General features: G+C 40.3%; 2 protein-coding genes across 2 annotated transcripts in view; one reads left to right on the top strand and one right to left on the bottom strand.

The window, feature by feature from the left end:
* The first annotated feature begins 555 nt into the window (after positions 1-555).
* On the top strand, positions 556-12,582 carry Homez (homeobox and leucine zipper encoding). The gene is made up of 2 exons (XM_027920077.2): positions 556-716; positions 7,264-12,582. Exons 1-2 carry the CDS (start codon positions 677-679, stop codon positions 8,817-8,819), a joined length of 1,596 nt encoding a protein of 531 aa, XP_027775878.1. The 5' UTR covers positions 556-676; the 3' UTR covers positions 8,820-12,582.
* Positions 10,834-20,562, bottom strand: part of Rnf212b (ring finger protein 212B) — a 29,108-nt gene continuing 19,379 nt past the window's right edge. Inside the window, exons 11-14 of the mRNA XM_027920111.2 lie at positions 14,712-14,751; positions 14,189-14,286; positions 13,085-13,146; positions 10,834-10,899 (exon numbers count right to left, since the gene is read on the bottom strand). Coding sequence (XP_027775912.1) covers positions 10,834-10,899; positions 13,085-13,146; positions 14,189-14,286; positions 14,712-14,751 — 266 coding nt within the window. The remainder of the gene's footprint in view (positions 10,900-13,084; positions 13,147-14,188; positions 14,287-14,711; positions 14,752-20,562) is intronic.

Below are 20,562 nucleotides of genomic sequence, written 5' to 3'. Positions count from 1 at the left end.
CGTTTTTTCGGGTGGCAAGACATCTGACCCACCTCGAGAACAAGTTCCCTGTTGCTTTACACACTTCGCTATAGCTAAAGCTGCTGGCGGCGGTTGGGCTCTCAGCTGGGGAAGGCACAGCTCACATGTACCCCGGGGAAGGGGATGTTACGATCTGCGGAGGGCTTCCCGCAGGAGGAAACAAATGGAAGTTGCTGGTGGTCCAGACAGTTTAGCAAGGGACATTTCTGGGAGGAAAGTGGCTCGTACTCAGAAGGTCCAGTGCGAATAGGTGGAGAGTACCATTCACAGCACTCTGGTACCGGGGGACATCTTCCCTGCCTCACACATCCAATAGCTAACCCGCAGAGGTCCACGTAGCCAATTGCAGACTTCAGCTGAGATCCACGCAGCCAATGGCCGGCCCAGTGCGCTGCGCTGGTGCCCGCCCGCCTGCGACCGCCAATAAGGACTCAGGCCACCTTCGCACCGCCCCACCCATCCGCCCCGCCTCCAAGTAGCTAGAGCTGGGAGGGCAGGGCCAGGGACGCTCTTGGGGCGGGGGTAGGAGGGGGGGGACAGTCAGGTCCTGGCCCTCCGCGCGGGTGGGCTCGGAGCAGGCCGCACGGGGCAGCAGCATCACTCCCACCTGGAGGCTCCCTGCCCTGTTCCCCTCTTACCCACCCACACCCGGCCCATGGTGCGAGGCTGGGAGCCGCCGCCCGGGCTGGACCGCGGTGAGTGATCCCCAGCCCCTTGGACTTCCCTTCCCAGCCGGTGTACAATCTCCGACCCTCAGATCCCCATTCTCCTGGAGGAGAATAGTAGGTTCGAAGTCGTCCGATTCTCTCCGCTTTCTTCTCAGGACTTTTTGATTCCTCCTGTTGTAACGGGGGAGAGGGGGTGTGTAGGGAGGAGGGGAAGGTTGGGTTGGGACGCCCTTGGAGAGGAAAGGATTGAGATTCGTTTGCCTCCTGGGGCTCACCATCCCAAGTGTAGCAACTTTTTGTTCTCTGACCCAGTTCAGAGCCTTCTAGACAGCTTGTGAAATGGAGGATAGGAGAAACGTTTCCTTCCCAGGCCTTCCCTCCCACCCTATCCCCATGACTACCTCAACACACGTACAGAACCTGAATTTACTTCTGGGGAGCAGTGGCCTTTGGGAATGAAAGGTTTAGAAAAAGCTGCCCCTTCTTACTCCCGTGCCCAGCTGTAGTCAGAAAACCAACCAGGAAACTGAGAGTCCGAGTCCTCAGAGGTTCCTGGTGTTGCGTACTAGTCTGAGACTTCTAAACTGAAAGAAGACTAAAGCTGAGACCCGTTTGGGCCCAAATCAGGAGATCTTTTTTATTCTATGAGCCTCCTTTATCATTCATCTGAAGACCTTTTATATGATTAGACAGACGGCAGTAACTGAAAAAGTTGGGAAGTTAAAAATAATGCATACATATCTTAATATAATTCAAAGTACATTCGTTTCACAGGCCTTTTGGTGTAGTGCTGAGGCTTTTTTGTGTTAAAGTCTGCTGACTGGAGTTCCCAATTACCTTTCTAGTATTAACTACACAAGGGACTCTTCAAACCTGGCTGCATCCTGAGAACTTTATAATAAACTATGGATGCCTGGCCCCCAACCCTGACTAATTAAATCAGAGTAGGGAGAAGAGTGGCCTGGTTTTTAATTTTCCCAGGTAATTCTAGGATGCAGTCTGGGATGAGAACTAAACACTTTGATCATCTATGACTTTCAGTTTTGGATTCTTTAAGTGACATGAAATTAGACACTTAGGAAGCAATCTAAGTGAAGAATACTTTTGAGATGTTTGTCTCATATCCAGTCTTTTATTAGAGTTGTCTTGCCCACTCCTAACTTATCAGTGTTTAAATGTATACTCTCCTTTTATTATCTCTCTCCAAACCACTTGACCCTAGTTTTTTTATAGGACAGGGTTTTTTTTGTTTGTTTTGGTACTGGGAATTGAACCTAGGGGGCACTTAACCACTGAACCACATCCTTTTATTTTTTATTTTGACAGAGTCTCACTGAGTTGCTTAGGGCCTAAGTTGCTGAGGCTGGCCTTAAATTTGTGATTCTCCTGCCTCAGTTTCCCAATTTGCTGGAATTACACATGGATGCCCAGCTATAGGAACTGCTTTTTTTTGTTGTTGTTGGTATTGGGGATTGAACTTGGGGCACTGAGCCACATCCCCAGCCCTATTTTGTATTTTATTTAGAGGCAGGGACTCACTGAGTTGCTTAGTGCCTCGCTTTTGCTGAAGCTGGCTTTGAACTTATAATCCTCCTGCTTCAGCTTCCCAAACTGCAAGGATTACAGGCATGCACCATATAGGAACAGTTTTTTTTTTTTTTTTTTAACATTTTTTAGTATTTGGCGGACACAACATCTTTGTTTGTATGTGGTGCTGAGGATCGAACCCGGGCCGCACGCATGCCAGGCGAGCGCGCTACCGCTTGAGCCACATCCCAGCCCCAACAGTTTTTAATGTAGTATTTTTCATCATATGATGTGATGTTTAGTTACATTATCTCATGTATATATGTACACACACACACACATTGAGCAACAGAAGTTTTGTTGGAGTCACAATGCTGTTCCAAGCAGACTGAATGAAATCAATGATTTTGGTGCACTAAAAAGCAGCCTACTAACCTCTACTACCCAGTTACAACTTGTGGGTATTGGTTGAATGACCTACAAGTTCAGTATGTCATTTAAACACCCTTTTCACTCTCTCCAGCTGACACTATGAATACCCTGTGACCCTTCTAAATCAAGTGGAATTCTTGTGGATCTTTTCCTGTTCATGCACATCAAGCTGCTTGTTTCTCTCTAAGCATTTGCCACCACTGCTTTTATTAAAGTTGGAAAGACATAAGGCAGAGGTTCTTTTTTTTAATATTTGTTTTTTAGTTAAAGGTGGACACAATATATTTATTTTATATTTATGTGGTGCTGAGGATTGAATCCAGTGCCTCACCATGTTAGGCAAGACTGTACCTCTGAGCCACAACCCCAACCCCAAGGCAGAGATTTCTTAACCTGACTTCTTGGCTGTCAGTGAACCCTGAGTATGTGAATGTTTATTTTGGGGGAGGAGTTATTTTAACTTTCTAAGGATCTGTAACTTTTATTTGATTCTTATGATCCAAAAAGTTAAGAAGCATATAAGTATCGCGAAAAGTCCTTAAAACTACCAAAATACATTTTTAGGTAGTACTTCAAATCTCTGATTAAAGATTTTGGGAATTCAGCAGGATCATAACTAGTTTCCCACTTTAACTGTCTTCCACTTTAACCATAAGCCTATGTTCAACAGGAAAATTCCAAAGTCCTCCTTTTTCCTAGGACTGTGTGAACACTGAAGCTTAAGTTAATGCAGCCCATTCTCTGCCATTTGCTCAGGGATGCAAAAAGCCCAAGGGGAAAAGAAGGGCTTTCTGCATTTTTTTATTAGTGACTTAACATACTAGTAGGGCATATCTGGTCTATTTAATAAGGAATAAAATGTAATGATTATTCAGGAGAGATACTTACAAGCACACCTCTGCCCTAGGAGTCCTTCTCCAGCTTTGTTTCCCTTTCTCTATCCAAAATGGAGGCATGAGAATAGATACTACAGAGTCTAAATTTTTTTTTTTTTTGAGGGGGCGGGGTGTGCTGGGAGTTGAACTCAGGCACTCAACCACTGAGCCATATTCCCCAGCCCTATTTTGTATCTTATTTAGAGACAGGGTCTCACAGAGTTGCATAGCGCCTTGCTGTTGCTGAGGTTGGCTTTGAACTTGCAATCCTTCTGCCTCAGTCTCTGGAGCCACTGGGATTACAGGCATGGGCCACTGTGCCCGGCTTAAATTGTGGTTTTGATTACTATAGTGTCTGCCCAACTTGTTATAATTCTCATGAGCCACTTTGGTGGTAGCTTCCTTGTAGTCTAAAGCCAGATTCTTCCAGGGAATTGCCATCCATATACCTGTGCCTTGATTTAAGCCACCATTTCATTTCAGGAATTCTTCTATAACTTGAGTTTTATGTAAATGAAAACTGGATGTTTGTGTTATTTGCATAAATGCATGTTACATTAAATATCAAGCTGATGCTATGAGAATCTGAAGTATTCAAACCACATGAATAAAAGCAAAATGCAGGGGCTGGAGTTGTAGCTCAGAGGTAGAGCATTTGCCTTATACATGTGAGGCACTGGGTTCGATTCCCAGCACCACATATAAATAAGCAAATAAATAAAGGTCTATCAACAACTAAAAAAAAAATAATAATAATAATAAAAAGCAAAATGCTTCCTTGTAGGATTATTACTGTGACTGTCTCATATTCTCATGTCAGTTCTCATCCTCACAAAGGACTAAACTGCTTTATTCCTGGGACTTATGCTATATTTTCCTCATATTTAAAGTGTGAATTGGGTGTCCTGATGGAAAAGGACAAAAAAGAAGTTAAGAAGATGTCAAGTATTGCCATCATAAAGTATTCTCCAGCTTGGATTTGATGGTGTTTCTGGGGGTGGGGGACACATTTCTAAACAGCAGTTGGCCCCTGGCCATAAAGCAGTGTCTAGGATGAAACTAGAAGGGGAAAGGTGGAGCAATTCATATGGCATTCAAAATGGATTAAAATTTTGGAAGCAATTCTCCCCAAAACTGTGATTTTTCATACATAAAAAAAAAAAAAACACACAAAACCATACACTCTGAAATTGTATCCAAACTCCAAAATATTAAAAAGTGTAAAATTATAGGGACCGGGGATGTAGCTCATAGGTACAGTGCTTGCTTGCCTATCTGTAAGGCCCTAGGTTCGATCCTCAGACTGCAAGAAGAAAAAAATCATTAAAATTGTAGTTTCCTCCACTGTTAGCTAGAATTTGGATTCTGCAGTCAGAATGAAAAACCATGATTTTAAAGAATACAGTCTTTGCCCCATTTTCCCAAGGGGAGCATTAATTTATAGCAGAGTCACCCATGAAGCTGAAGTAATTTAAAAAAGCTCAACTTTATTGGGCCTTTACTTTGTTCTAGGCATAATGTCAAGGGCATTTTTTTTTTAATTTAGTCAAAAAACTTTCCAGGTAGATAACTTTTTTTCTGATGAGAAAATAAGGCTTATAGAGTGGTTAAATAATTTGCCTAAGGACAAACAACATTCTAGAAGTAATTAAGCTGGCAGTTAACCTCAAAACTGCCACACCTCAGTCCTCCAGGTCTTCACAGTTACTCTAACCCCTTTCTATTCATAATGCCTAGCAATAGTAGGTGCTTGGTAAAAATATCTAACTGTTCACATACATTCAGCATTGTTTTCCTTTTTTATATGAGGAAACTGAGGCTCACAATTTCAGTAACTTTTATCAATTTCATATAGCTAAAATTTTAGAAATTGTAGAAACTCATTCTACATAGAGAAAAAGTGGTAGAACTGGGATTTAAACTCAGTTCATTTTTCTTGGGCTTGGGGTGTAGCTCAGTGGTAAAGCACATAATTAGCATGCATAAGGGCCTGGGCTCAATTCCCAATACCCCTAACCCCTCTCCCCAAAATGTATTTCATGTTTTTACCTACCATGTCACACTGTCACCATTTAATCCCATAAGGTACTATTAAAGCTGTACTGCTTTTAAGATTTGCATGGCATTCAATTTGCTAGATTTAATTATTAAAGGAAATGGCCTCAAGTGCAAAAATGCTTCTGAATTTTTTTCAATCATAAAGTCCATGGGCCTGGGGGTGTTGTTTGGTGGTAGAGCACTTGCCCAGCACACACAAGAGCTCTGGCTTCAATCCCCAGCACCTCAAAAATAATAGTAATAATAAATAAAATCCCTGATATTGCATTGTTGTAACTTTTGGACTTGATATTTATTTTCTCAGTTCATCATGTAACATTTACGTAGAAATCTAACAGATTAGTAGTAATATTTATAAATACAGATGGGATTCTCCTAAGAGGAAAGGGTGATGTGTTACAGGATCTCTCAGTCCACATAGGGAAATGAATTAAAATTGTCAACAGAACTTTCTGGGAAATAACCTGAGCAGGTATTTCAGGAATGAAACACAATTGGGGCTATCCCTGTAGTCCCCACATCCTTAACCCTGGGAGCAGTGCTTCTGCTGGGTATCTTTTGTAAGAGCTGGCTACAATTTATAATGAACCAGTCCACAAGATGTTGAGGAGAAAGCTGAACTGAAAAGATACAGCAGGTGGCCTTTTGCCCAACCTGGAGGGGGTTGCCAGTATGGGAAGGAGTTCTCCAGGCTCCCTGGAGAGAGGCTGAGCTATAGGAAGAGATAAAGGTTGGGGGAGGGGATAACCTTTGTTAAGAGGCTGTTTTGGGGAAGGAAACATTCCCTTTTCCACAAGACCTAAACCCAGGGTGAGTGAGCCCCATTTATCCTAGATCTCTATATTATCCTACTTGAGATGGAAAATAATAATAAAGGTTTCTGGTTTGAGTGTAGGGATTGAAGGTACTCCAGCTCCCGGAAGGGAAAGAAAAAGAAATGGCTGGGGGCTGGGCAGAGGACAATGCTGTTACACCTTACAGATAGTCATCAGTTATTTTCCCAACCTATCTCTACATTCAAGAGGTAATCATACATTGTTAGGAGGTGGAGAGTAACAGTTCCTTTTGTTTTTGAGTCTCCTTTTGTGACACCTGTTCCATGAATTTAGAAGGTGAGAGATGGGGGAATAGCTTCCAGAAGCAAAGTTGAATTGGAAAGATAAAAGCTTTATAAGAATAACTTTTAGCCTTTCCACAGGGCATTGGTGGTACACACCTGTAACCCCAGCAATTCTGGAGGAGAACAAGTTCCAGGCCAGACTCAGCAATTTAGCAAGACCCTAAGCAACTTAGAAAGACCCTGTCTCAAAAAATATGAAGGGCTGAGGTGTGGTTCAGTGTGGTTAAGCACCCCTGGGTTCAATCTCCAGCACCAAAAAAAAAAGCTCTTCCTTTTGAACCTCTATAGACGGGTTTTCTGTCTTGGTGACAACACTTACTAGTCATATGACTTGGTATAATTTAAATTCTATGGGCTTTAAAAAAAAATGGGAATTGTAACAACTCTCTGATGACTCCACAAGGTTCTGAAAATTAACAAGAAATTGTTGAAACACTTTAAAAGCAATACAACATGATGCAGATAGAAAGTTAATTGTTTGGTATCCAACAGTTTGGTAGAAATTGAGTTTTGTGCCAAAAGAGGAGCCTCAGTGATTGAGCTGTTTCTCTTCTTATTACAGCTGTCTCTGAAGGGCACAAATCAGACCGCACCATGCCTCCTAATAAAGAGGCCAGCAGTGTTACTAGCTCACCAGCAGGGCTCATCTGCCTTCCTCCAATTTCTGAGGAGCTACAGCTTGTGTGGACCCAAGCAGCCCAGACCAGTGAGCTAGACAGCAATGAACACCTGCTACAAACCTTCAGCTACTTTCCCTATCCCAGCCTAGCAGACATTGCCCTTCTCTGCCTACGTTATGGGCTACAGATGGAGAAAGTCAAGACTTGGTTCATGGCCCAGCGCCTCCGCTGTGGCATTAGCTGGTCATCTGAAGAAATAGAAGAGACTCGAGCACGAGTGGTATACCATCGGGACCAACTCCACTTCAAATCCCTTCTCTCTTTTACTCATCATGCAGGGCGGCCACCAGAGGAGGTGCCACCTTCTCCAGTGCCACCTCCAGAACCAGTTGATCTTGGAATAGGCCCTCTGACTTTTAGAGAGCCCCCCCAGATAAAAGGATTGAAGGTAGAACCTGAGGAGTTCTCTCATATATCAGCACTGCCACTGAGTCACCAGAAAGCAAAGGAGTCCCTTTTGACACCTGGCAGTGGAACATTCTCCCAATCAGATTTTTGGCAGGATCTTCAAAGCAGTGGTCTCTCTAAGGAACTGGCAGGCAGTGGTCCTGACCACTCACATGGTGTAGGTACTCTGGATAAGCCCCCATCAATCTCATTACTTGCCAGTAGTTGTAAGGAGGAGTCAGCACCTAGTATGACTCCTTCTTCCTCCTCTACCTCCTCTTCTTTCCGGGTACTGGCTAATGGAGCTACTGCCACCTCTAAACCCCTCCAGTCACTAGGCTGTATCCCACAGTCACTCTCACCCAAGGAACAGGCACTACCCCCACATCTGGAGCCAGCCTGGCCTCAAGGGCTACGGCATAACTCAGTACCAGGTAGGGTTGGCTCCACAGACTACCTTTCCCCAGATATGCAACGCCAGAGAAAGACTAAGCGTAAAACCAAAGAGCAGCTGGCTATTCTCAAATCCTTTTTTCTACAGTGCCAATGGGCACGGCGTGAGGATTACCATAAATTGGAACAGATCACTGGTTTACCTCGGCCTGAGATCATTCAGTGGTTTGGTGACACACGCTATGCTTTGAAGCATGGGCAACTAAAATGGTTTCGGGACAACGCAGTACCTGGTGCCCCTAGTTTTCAAGATCCAGCAATTCCTACACCACCGTCAACCCGCTCTTTGAAAGAATGGGCTGAGACACCACCTCTACCAATTCCCCCGCCCCCACCGGATATACGACCTTTGGAGAAGTATTGGGCAGCCCACCAACAGCTACGGGAAATTGATATCCCTCAGCTGAGTCAGGCATCAAGACTTAGCACCCAGCAGGTACTGGATTGGTTTGACTCTCGATTACCTGAGCCAGCTGAGGTGGTAGTTTGTCTAGATGAAGAAGAGGAAGAGGAAGAAGAGGAACTGCCGGAAGATGAGGAGGAAGAAGAAGAGGAAGAAGATGAGGAGGAGGAGGATTATGTGATCATACAGGACTGAGCGAGGGAGGGATTTTGGGAAGGAAAAGATCTGTTACTAAAAGATGAACCAAATTTTAGTAACTTTAAGCAAAGAAACTACATTTTTTTAATTACCTTGTGGCAAAGAATTTAAAAGCTTTTGTATTCTTCAGGGTGGGTGATGGGGTTGTAGTAAGTTGAGGGTGGACCAGGGAGGATGATCATAGTACACAAAATCAGGGATTGGATCAGCAAATAATCCAGTACTCTAGCCACATGTAGAGGAGGCCAAGAACCTGGGCCAGGAAATGTCTCCTGTTCTTGTATAGGGTATTCTTTTCCCATAGTGTACTACAGAAAACTGACCTCAGCTACACATACATAGAAGGTCTGGAAAGAAGGGGTAAAGAATTCTGATTTAATTAATAATTCTAATGAATCACCAATCCCACCATTTTCCCTGGAATATAAGGCTGTCTTGTACTGTTTCCTTCCTCTCTGAGCACAAATTCTGTAATAATGCAGCTAAGATTCTCAATAGGTACCAGGCCTTGTCAGAAATATTCTCTCTTCTTATATCAATTTGATGGCTCTGTGTTTTACCTGCTTCATCACTGAATCACTGGTGGTAAAAATGTTCTCATTTTTGATACTGGGACAACTTTGTCTTCTACCTTTTTATCTTTACAAAATCCCCTCTCTATTAACTATTTGTCTCAGGGTAAATCTTTCCCACAGAGTTTGTAAAAAAGTTTTAATAATAGGTAGTGAATATTTAGTCTGGATATTTATTGGAGGTGAGAATTAGGAGAAGATATCCTTTAAAAAAGTAGAATTACATAATAGAGTGATGGAGAAGAGGGGATGATTTCTCCTGTTCAAAGGACGGATGGTAGGAAGTTCCAGGTTTGGTTTTACAAACTTGACACAAGCTCCTCTCTAGTTTGACAAAGACTGATTTTTCTTCTTTCCAACCCCCACCCCAACCTCCTTGGCTCAATTTGCATCCAAAGAGAATTTTCCCTCTCTTAACTGAATTAATTATTGATGTTTTGGAATGATTTTCTTCAGTTGGGATCATATACAAAGAAAAAGATATCAATGGGTTAACTATCTAAAAATAAGAGTGGAAGCCCCAAATTGTTAGAATAATAATAAAAAGGCCAAAAATAAAATTGTTTCTCTTTTCTCCACTTTACCATGCCTATGGTTTAGAGATTAATGGAGCCAAGTCCATTAACATTTCTGATTTAGGGGCTGGGAGTGTGGCTCAAGTAGTAGAGCACTTTCCTACCATGTGTGAAGCCCTGAGTTTGATCCCCAGCATTGCTTTTAAAAGAGTTCAGATTTAGTATACATTTTATTATTTGAAGGGGCAGGACTTGAGGTAAACTAAAAGAACAAAAACTAAAAGGCAGTAGGTTGGAATCTGTCACCACACATGTTGTTTTCCAGTGGACAGATGATAATGATTAAAATTTCTGAGGTCTCAGCAGTGACAGATTCAACAGGCTTGGAGTTAACTCCATTGGTTCATCCATATCTTCCAATAAGCTGTATATCTGTGTCTCCAATTATTTTAACAAAGGAAAATCAACATATTTAATAGTAAATAGTTGTAGAGAAACAAAAAATAGGAAAAGCATAATAGGGTAAGAACAAGAGTTGGTACTTGATAACATAACATAGGCATGGTAAAATATACCCAAAGCTAAAAAATGAAATCCAGAAATGAAACAAGTTGATGAATATATTACCCAGTCTCCTCACTTCCAAGCATGATGCCAAAAATTAATTTTATAGCCTTAATTTCAAATTGTTAGGAAATGAAAGGAGTAATATACTTTCTCGGGGAGAAACATCATTAGTCTTATTTAGACCTGACCACTTTCCTGAGAGGTAATATCAAGTATAAAGATCAAAAGGAAATAAGGTACAGAATGAAACCAGGAAACAAAACAGGGGCACATTTTCCAAGGTCATTTCTGCTAATGAGTACTGGATACTACAGTCCATCCTTCAGCAATATGTATAGATCAGACCTTGATGATGGCTTATCTGGAAGTGGTCCATTCTTCTCTCTCCCTGGCTAATCCCATCTGCCTCTGTTGGTAGAGAGTCTGCAGCAGAGAACAAGAAGGCAGATTTGAGTGTTTATAAACAACAGAAAAGGCTAATAAGACCCTGTTAAGCTATTACATGAAGTTTATTGGGACATAAACCACCCCTGTTGCTTCCCCCATGACTTTTCCCCATTGTATAATGATTAAGCTTTCCAAACAGATTTGTACATTTTGTGTGACAAGGCTTTGTTGCTACCTATGAAGCTCTCTTGAATATTTCAGTGGTTTATAATAATGACAAATATGTGAAAATCAAACTGTTTTGGAAGATCTGGAACATATGACTACCATACCCAAAGATGTTTACCAAGAGGGTATTTTTTTTGGTATTGCGGATTGAACCCAGAGGCCCTTTACCACTGAGCCACCTCCCTACATCCCTAGCCTGGTTTTTTATTTTGAGATAGGGTCTCACTAAGTTGCTGAGGCTAGCCTTGTACTTGCTATTCTGCCTCAGCCTTCTGAGTTGCTGGGATTACAGGGATGCATCATCACACCCAGCAAGAAGGTAGAATTCTTATGCCTCTGGGAGGATGCACTTTCTTCAAAAACTATTTTTTTTAATATTTATTTTTTACTTGTAGTTGGATGGAACCCAGGGCCTCGCCCGTGCTAGGTGAGCGCTCCACCACTGAGCTACAACCCCAGCCCCAAAAACTATTTTTAAAAACTTTTTAAAGTTTTTAAGTAGATTAGGCCAGGCACACACCTGAAATCCTAGCAACTTGGGAGGCTGAAGCAGAAGTATTACAAGTTTGAGAGCATCCTTAACAATTTATAGAGGCCCTAAGCAGCTTAGACCCTGTCTCAAAATTTTAAAAAAACAAAACAAACAAACCCCAACTTCAATAAGTAATTCGTTGTCAATCTTTTATTTCTCTTCCACTAAATTACATTAAAACAAAATCCAGACATCATCTAACTTCCCACCATACAAAATTTTATATGTAAAATTTTATACATAAAATAAAAACAATAACAATGTTGTCATATCTTAAAAAATACCCAGTGCTAAAAATTGTTTAATTTTGATACTGGGTCCACTTTGTCTTCTACCTTTTTATCTTTACAAAATCCCCTCTCTATTAACTATTTGTCTCAGGGTAAATCTTTCCCACAGAGTTTGTAAAAAAGTTTTAATAATAGGTAGTGAATATTTAGTCTGGATATTTATTGGAGGTGAGAATTAGAAGATATCCTTTAAAAAAGTAGAATTACATTTTAGAGTTATGGGGGCTAGGGATGTAACTTGGTGATAAAGCCCCCAGGTTCAATCCCCAGTACTAAAGGAAAAAAAAATAGTAGGTTTCAAATTTCTAATAATGTTTAGTTTTCCTCAACTGTCTCATAAAATTTTTTTAAATAGCTTATTTCAATAGAGATCCAATTTAGGACCATATATTTATAGTTGTTTTATAGGTCTCAAGTCATTTTCCATTTGTAGGTTAATCCCTCCATTTGTGAGGATCTTAGAGAGGGATATTATTTCCCCAGTGTTGCCTCTTAAGGCTTAGATCCTAATTTCTTGCTGATGAAATAAAGGGCATTTTAGATTGTAGGAACAAAATATATACCAGACTTAGTATGCAGGAGTTTTCCCTGGGGTAACTGGGAGCTTGGAGTGGAAAAGGACCTAAATACCCTTAAACCCCAAGCTATAAAAATCCATTTAAAAATCAAGACTGGACTTTTCATTTAATAGAGCCCTTACAAACTTCTCATTACCCTGCCCCTTTCCTTTTGCTGCTTGAAACAGAATCAGTCCTATAAATTTACAAGGCATTATTCTACCTATCTCTGGAGAAATAAATGTGGTTTTTCCCAGTTCAACAGTACCTTCACCTGAAAGACATTTCACTGAAAATATTCTCTTGTGGAACTACTGGGAATGTCAATGTGTCCTTTCTGTCCAAAACCTCTTAGTAAATCTTCTCACTACTCACTATTATGTGACTTAATTAAATAACTCAAACCAGGAAGCTAGTCTCATAATAGGATAGAACCTTTGAAGTTGAGACTATCCTGGAAAATTGTTAACAGATGTTTATCACAGTTGAAACCCATGTCATTCTCCACTGGTTACATTGTACTACTCTAACCTGAGACAAGAATGAGGTTGTTAGTGTGTAGGCCTAACCATATGAATTTTTATGCACAAACAAGTTGTACTAGCCAGGCTTACCTGAAGGACTGGTAGCTGGAAACCTGGAAGACTCTCTAGTGTGGTTCTGCTCTCCCTCTGACCTGAAGGATAGGATGGAATGGTGAAAGACAACTTACTTGGGCAGTTCCTCAGCAGTTACTTTTACTTGTGGATCAAGTATCTTGGTAGCTCTTAATAAAGGAACACAGAAGGGAAAAGAGTATTAGCTACATAATTTAAGAAGTAGGTTGCAGCCAGGCATGGAGGCACACACCTATAATCCAAGCAATTTAGGAGCTGAGACAGAAGGATTGCAAGTTTGAGGCCAACCTCAGCAACTCAATGAGGGCCTAAGCAACTTAGTGAGACCCTGTCTCAAAATAAAAAATTAAAGGGAGAAAAAAAAGGGGGGGCTAGGGATGTAACTTGGTGATAAAGCCCCCAGGTTCAATACCCAGTACTAAAGGAAAAAAAAATAGTAGGTTACAAAATCCATTCTTTTCCTGTGAAGATGGGGTACTGAGAGAGCCATCTGAGATTTTATTTTTTAATTTTTTAAAAAAACTTCTCAAATTTAAGCCCAGAATTTTTTTTAATATATCTTTATTTTTTATTTATTTTTATGTGGTGCTGAAGATTGAACCCAGTGCCTTACACATGCGAGGCAAGCACTCCACCACTGAGCTACAACCCCAGCCCCCTGAGATTTGAGTTTAACTGTAAGTAGAAAGATAGGCACTGAAAAAGATTTAGGCAAACTATGGAAGATGGGCTGGCATCAAAAGGGCTGGCTGGTGGTAGAGTAATTTTACTGAAAAGCACAGGGAGAAGAAAGCATGTTGGTGTTATAATTCTCAAAATTGAGTTGTTAGCATGTTCAAGATAACAAAAAAGCCAGTTTAATACTATAGACCAACCAGGCTAAACAGTATAGGATTCAACTGGTAACATGGTGAGGACTATTTAGGCAAAATTCATTCATTGTATAGGAATTAGAATGACTCTTAACTATATATATTAGAGTCAACTGGAAACAATGCTCTTTGGGGAATGAATCTCAATTTCTTGTTATCTTGGAAAATCTTCATTTTAGTATATGTGTCAGTGGTTGAAACTCCACTCCTTTGGGAATGTTTAACTTACCAGAATTGTTAGGGGTGAGGACTCTTGTGTGGCCTGAATCTCCATTTAGATATGGTTTGAAAGACAAAATCCCCTGTCCAGAGGAGGCAGATAAAGGTCTATGGAGGGGAAATAAAAGCATCAGCAGAAAAAGGGAAAGATCAAGGGCTGGGGTTGTATCTCAGTGTCAGAGTGCTTGCCTAGCATGCATGAGGCATTGGGTTCAATACTTAGCACCACATAAAAATAAATGAAATAAAGGCATTCTGTCCATCTACAACTACAAAAAAAAAATTTTTTTTAATGTGTAAAAGAAAGGCCAATGCCTTTAGGCCGGGGGGGGGGGGGGATCCCGTTTGAAACTAAAATTTAAAAATTCTGATGTACATTAAACACAATGTTATTAACCTCTCCTTTTTTTTTTTTTTTTTTTTACAAAACAAATTATAAACTTCAGTGGTATAGGCTAGTGGAGAAGTAATCCCAGGGATACTGGCAATGTCGGTGTGAACAGATTCCTAAAGAAAAGAAGTATGTTACTTACCTGTAAGATAGGCTGTGAGTTGAAGCTGGTGAAGGGGTTTCTGAAAGCATAAAAATGAGCTTGTGAGATTCAGATATATTAGGAACCAGGGCAAAAGAAATGGGGATCAAAGATTTTTTGTGGGGAGGTATGGGGATTGAACTCAGAGGCACTCAACCACTGAGCCACATCCTCAGCCCTATTTTGTATTTTATTTAGAGAAAGGATCTGACTGAGTTGTTTAGCACCTCGCTTTTTGCTGAGGCTGGCTTTGAACCAGCCTATCCTATACTCCAGAACCACTGGGATTACAGGCATGCACCCCCACGCCCACAAGGATACTTAGTATAAGTTTAGGGGACGATGTTGAGTGGAAAGTCTCACAAAATCATCTAGCAGCATCTCATAAGGATGCTTTCTTCTCCCTTTCATGAGTCTGGGCCAGGATAAATCACTGCCTTGATGTGCGCTAATCTATCTGTATTTTGCCCTCACCTCTGATGAAGATTACCAAAAACTATGTCTAAAGACAATGAGTCATTAAATTGGTGATGAGTAACATCAGTAAAACTAGTGGAACAAAGAGCTCCAAAAATCATCTCCTTCATTAAAGCAATGAAAAAACTAGAAAAAATGCTCAGAGTCAACCTTTTCAAACTCTGGAAATTAGCCAGATACAGTGGTACACACCTGTAATCCCACTGACTCAGGAGGCTGAGGCAGGAGGATTGCAAGTTTGAGGCCAGTTTCAGCAACTAAGCAAGACACTGTCTCCAAAAAAAAAAAGGACTGGAGATGTACTCAGTGGTAAAGTGCTCCAGGGTTCAATCCCCCAGTACAAAAAACAAAAACTCTAGAAATTAATAGAGAGCTTGTAGCAATCTGGAAAATATTTACTCAGGGGAAAAAATAGCTGAATGTCAATAAAAGCAGTAATCTCTGTGGCACTGTAACTTCTCTACTTCTCATTTCTCCTCTAGTTCCATGGTACCTTTGAAAATCAATTCTGGCAGTCAGAGGGAAGGAATGGGGTTGGAACTCTTTCAAAGCTTCATTCTTAGAGAACTGTCATTATTTGACCTGTATAGTAGTTTCCTGGAAGATCTCACTTGCAAAGCTGTCTCTGACTTGACTTGGAACTCAAGTTCACCAAATCTTGGAGCTCAGAGCTAACCAAGTACAAAAAAGTCTTTTCCCTTAGAAGTGTTTGTTGAAAACAATTAGAGACACTTGTTTTTGGCTGCCTTAGAAGATGATTATCAGTTGGGGCAACTAATAGTCTAACTAAAATGTGTAAAGGAAAAGTCAGGGAATGAGCTGTCCATAGGGGCTTTAAAAAGTTCCAATACATTCCTACAAATCTAGAAGGTAATGTGCATGCCCAGGTCTATAAACAAATTCAGAAAACAACCAAGAAAGCCCTAAATGCTCACCCAGAGCTGACCCTGAAGCTATATAAGCAGGAAGTAAAGTCAAGGCTCAGTTAAGAACTGGCTGGTTGAATGCTGAAAGTGCAAATTATGGAATATGCCAAGAAACAAAAAACTGTGGCCTATACATAGGGGAAAAAGCAATTAATAGAAACTGAGGAAATCCTGGCGTTGGACTTTCTAGACAAAGACGTCTACATCAGTTATTTTATCCAAGCTCAGTGGCAACATGCTTGAAATTCCAGAGATTTGGAAGACTGAGGCAGGAGGAACACAAGTCAGAGGTCAACCCAGGCAAGTTAGCGAGTTCTTATCTCTAAATAAAAGGTAGAGTGCCCTGGGTTCAATCCCCAGTACCAAAAAAAAAAAAAAAAAATCCACTATTTTAAATATATTCAAACAAATAAAGGAGACAGGCATGGTGGCACTTTACTGCAATCCCAGAGATTTGGGAAGCTGAGGCAGGAGGATTCCAAGTTCAAGGCCAGCTTCAGCAACATAGAGAGGGCCTAAGCAACTTAGCAAGACCCTGTCTCAAAATAAAAATAAAAAGGCAGGGCAGGGCATGAACCCAGTGCCTCCAGGTTCAATCTCCAGTACCCTCACCCACCAAAAAAGTAAAGGAAACCGTATCTAAAACACTAAAGGAAGTGATAAGATGGCATCTCAACAGTGAATATCAATAAAGGAAAATTACATAAAAAAGAACCAAATATAAATTCTGGAGTTGAAAAGTATAACTAAATGAGAAATTTACTAGAAGGGCTCATTAGCAGATATGAGAAGGCAGAAATAGAATCAGCAAATTTAATTTTAAGTCTATTGAAATTGTTCTGGGGAAGAAAATAATGAAGAAAATTGGACAAAGTCTCAGAGACCTTGATGGGGCACTATCAAGGTTACCAATGTTTGTACAGTGGGCGTTTCAAAAGAAGTGGAAAGAGGCACAGAGGCAGAAAGAATACTTGGAAAATAATAGCCCAAAACTTCCCAAATGAGCTGAAAAATGACCTACAAATTCACGAAGCTCAACAAACCTCAAATAGGATAAACTCAAAGAAAGTTACAACGAGACATATTGTAATCAAACCTAACCTTGTGTTTTTTTCTCCTTGTTAGGGTAGCTGGTGCAAATATCCGAGAGAGAGAGAGAGAGAGAGAGAGAGAGAGAGAGCGAGAGCGCATGCGCGCGCGCACACACTCTCTCTCTCTCTGAGTTCAAACACAAGTTTATTCACAGAGAATATCTGCCAGACTGCCCTTCTGCAAGGTGCAGCAGCCAGTGTCACTTGAAGGGAAGCTTATATATCTTTGGACAAGGAACAAGAGCAAGTTAGAGTTGATCTTGAGTGCAGGTGCTTGGATAACAACAGTTTTTTGTGTTTAGGGACCTTGGGGCCAGGGGATTATGGGAACAGGGTATCTTAAGTCTCTTTCTCTTGACAGTTTATAAGTTTCAGTTTGGGTCAAGATGGAGTCCTAGAACCAAAATGGAGTTACTAATGTCTAGGGCCTAACACTCCTCCTCTAAAATAGGCTCTATGATAACCACCCCTACATACAGTTTTATTGTGAAGATTAAATGAACTGATACACTGTAAGATACTACACATTAATATAAGAGGTTCAATTCCTTACTTGGTTTTAAGTTCATTTAATCATTGGCTATTTTGATGAAGAACAGGAAAAAGCAAGGTATTGTCAGAGAGTAACAAGAAAGGCCTCTCTGTGAAATGGACTTAAGACCTACAGGATGATAAAGATCCAGCCAAACAAAGTGGGCAGAATTTAGGAGAGAGTGTATCATATACCAAGGTCATCTTATTATATGAAACAATGTTCATCCTTATTTTAAATATCCCTAAAACTGTTGTGTTGGCTCATTAAGTGATTTGAAGGTGCGGAACAGGCAAAGTGAAGGGAGAGTCAGGAAGATCAAAGGAAAATCTGGAGTTTGATTAAAGAAAAAGAGGAATTATTTTAAGAATGTAAAAGTGATTAATATCGTAGAAAACTGCTGCATGTCTGGTAGAAGAGGAATGAAAATGGCCATTAAGTCTTGTAATTGGAAGCCCTTGAATAGGTTGAAGAGTGTAGGAAAAATGTAAAAGTAAAAAGGTATTGGAAACCCTTTTAAGAAGGGAAACAGAGGGCTGAGGTTGTAAATCAGTGGCAGAGCACTTGCCTAGTGTGAAGCACTGGATTTAATTCTCAGAATCACATATAAATATATAAAATAAAGGTCCATCAACAGCTAAAAAAAAAAAAAGGAAAGGAAGCAGACATTCTACTATCATGTATATCTAAAACAAGAACAAATTAAAAAAAGAAGGTAAGCAGGATGTCCAATGCCATTTTACTTCTTCAAACAAAGAATCTTGAAAGCAGCAAGACAGAAGTCACTCATCATGTACAAGGGATGCTCAATAAGATTAGCAGTGAGAGGCCAGGGTTGTGGCTCAGTGGTAGAGCGCTTGCCTAGCATGAATGAGGTACTGAGTTTGATCCCTGGCACCACATAAAAATAAACAAAGGTAAAAAAAAAAAAAGATTAGCATTGAATTTTCATCAGACACCATGAAGGCCAGAACAGTGGGATAACATATTTAAAGTGCTGAAAGACTATCAACCAAAAATTTATATCCAGCAAGATCATCCTTCAGGGCTTGGGATGTGGCTCAAGCGGTAGCGCGCTTGCCTGGCATGCGTGCGGCCCGGGTTCAATCCTCAGCACCACATACAGACAAAGATGTTGTGTCTGCCAAATACTAAAAAAAAAATGTTAAAAAATTATCTCTCTCTCATTCTTTAAAAAAAAAAAAAAGATCATCCTTCAAAAATGAAAAAGAAATTAAGACACTCCCAGAGAAATAAATATTTAGACAGAATTCAGCACTATAAAATCTGCCTTACCAAGCATGGTGGCACATGCCTATAATCCCAGTGACTCTGGAGGCTGAGGCAAGAGGATTGCAAGTTCAAAGCTAGCCTCATCAACTTAGCTTGAGGCCCTAAGTAATTTAGTGCTCAAAATAAAAAGAGCTGGGATGTGGCTCAGTGGGTAAGCACCCCTGGGTTCAGTTGCTGGTACCAAAAAAAAAAAAAAAAATACCTGCCTGACAGTAAGACATAGGGACACACACATGTAATACCAGCTACTTGGGAGGCTGAGGCAGGAAGATAGCAAGTTTTTTTGTTGTTGTTGTTGTTGTTACTTTTTTAGTTGTAGTTGGACACAATACTTTTATTTATTTATTTTTATGTGGTGGAAGATCGAACCCAGCACCTTACACGTGCTAGGCGAGTGCTCTACCACTGAGCCCCAACCCCAGCCCTGAAGATAGCAAGTTTGAGGTCAGCCTGCGCAACTTAGCAAGACCCCATCTCACAATAAAATAAAATGGGTGGAGATGTAGCTCAGTGGTAGAGCACTTGCCTTGCCTAGACAGGCCCTGGGCTCAATCTCCAGTAATACAAAAACAAAGGAAAACAAAACAAAGTCTGCCCTATAAGAAATACTAAAGAGAGTCTTCCAAGCCTAAAATGAAAGAATACTAGAGAGTAACTCAAATATACCTTTAAGAAAGAGCACCAGGGAGAGACAGTGGAAGTGGATTTTTGTTTGTAACTTTTTTCTTTCTGATTTAAAAAACAACTATATAAAACAATAATTATCAATTTGTCAATGAGCACACAATTTATAAAGATGTATGTATGCTAACTGCACAATGGAGTGGGAAGAAAAACTACATAGACTAAATTTTTGTATACTATTGAAATTAGGTGTGGTATTAAATCCAAAATAGATTGTTATAAATTAAGATATTAATAGTAATCTCTAAGAAAAATTCCCTGCCACATATACATACAAATATACATATGTATATATACAAAAATTAATACATACACACACACACACACACACACACACATATATATATATATAATTTTTTTTTTTTTTTGAGACAGGATCTCAGTTGTTTAGGGCCTCACTAAATTGCTGAGACTGGACTCAAACTTGCTATCCTCCTGCAGCAGCCTCCCAAGTGGCTGGGATTATACATGTATGCCACCACTCCAGGCAGCAAGAGACTCAATCTCAAAAACAAAATAAAACAAAACAAAAAACAAGTAGAGGATAAAGGAGCTGGAGGTATAGTTTAGTGATACACTGTGTGTGCCTAATATATGCAAGGTCCTGGGTTTAATCACAAGCAACATGCACAGAAAAAAAAAAAAAAAAAAAGGAAGGCAGACAGGAAGGAAAGAAGACAGAAAAAGATACTTCATGCAAACCATGAACAGAAGAGTGTTTATACTAGTAAAAAACTAAATTAAAAAAAAATATTACTAGAGACAAAGAATGACATTATGTAATGATAAAAGAGTCAATCCATCAAGAAGACATAAATTTACATATATGTACCTAATAACAGTTCTAA

The sequence above is a fragment of the Marmota flaviventris genome, chromosome 2, assembly GCF_047511675.1.
Source record: "Marmota flaviventris isolate mMarFla1 chromosome 2, mMarFla1.hap1, whole genome shotgun sequence".
Classification (NCBI taxonomy): domain Eukaryota; kingdom Metazoa; phylum Chordata; class Mammalia; order Rodentia; family Sciuridae; genus Marmota; species Marmota flaviventris.
This window is presented reverse-complemented; position numbering and strand designations above follow the sequence as displayed.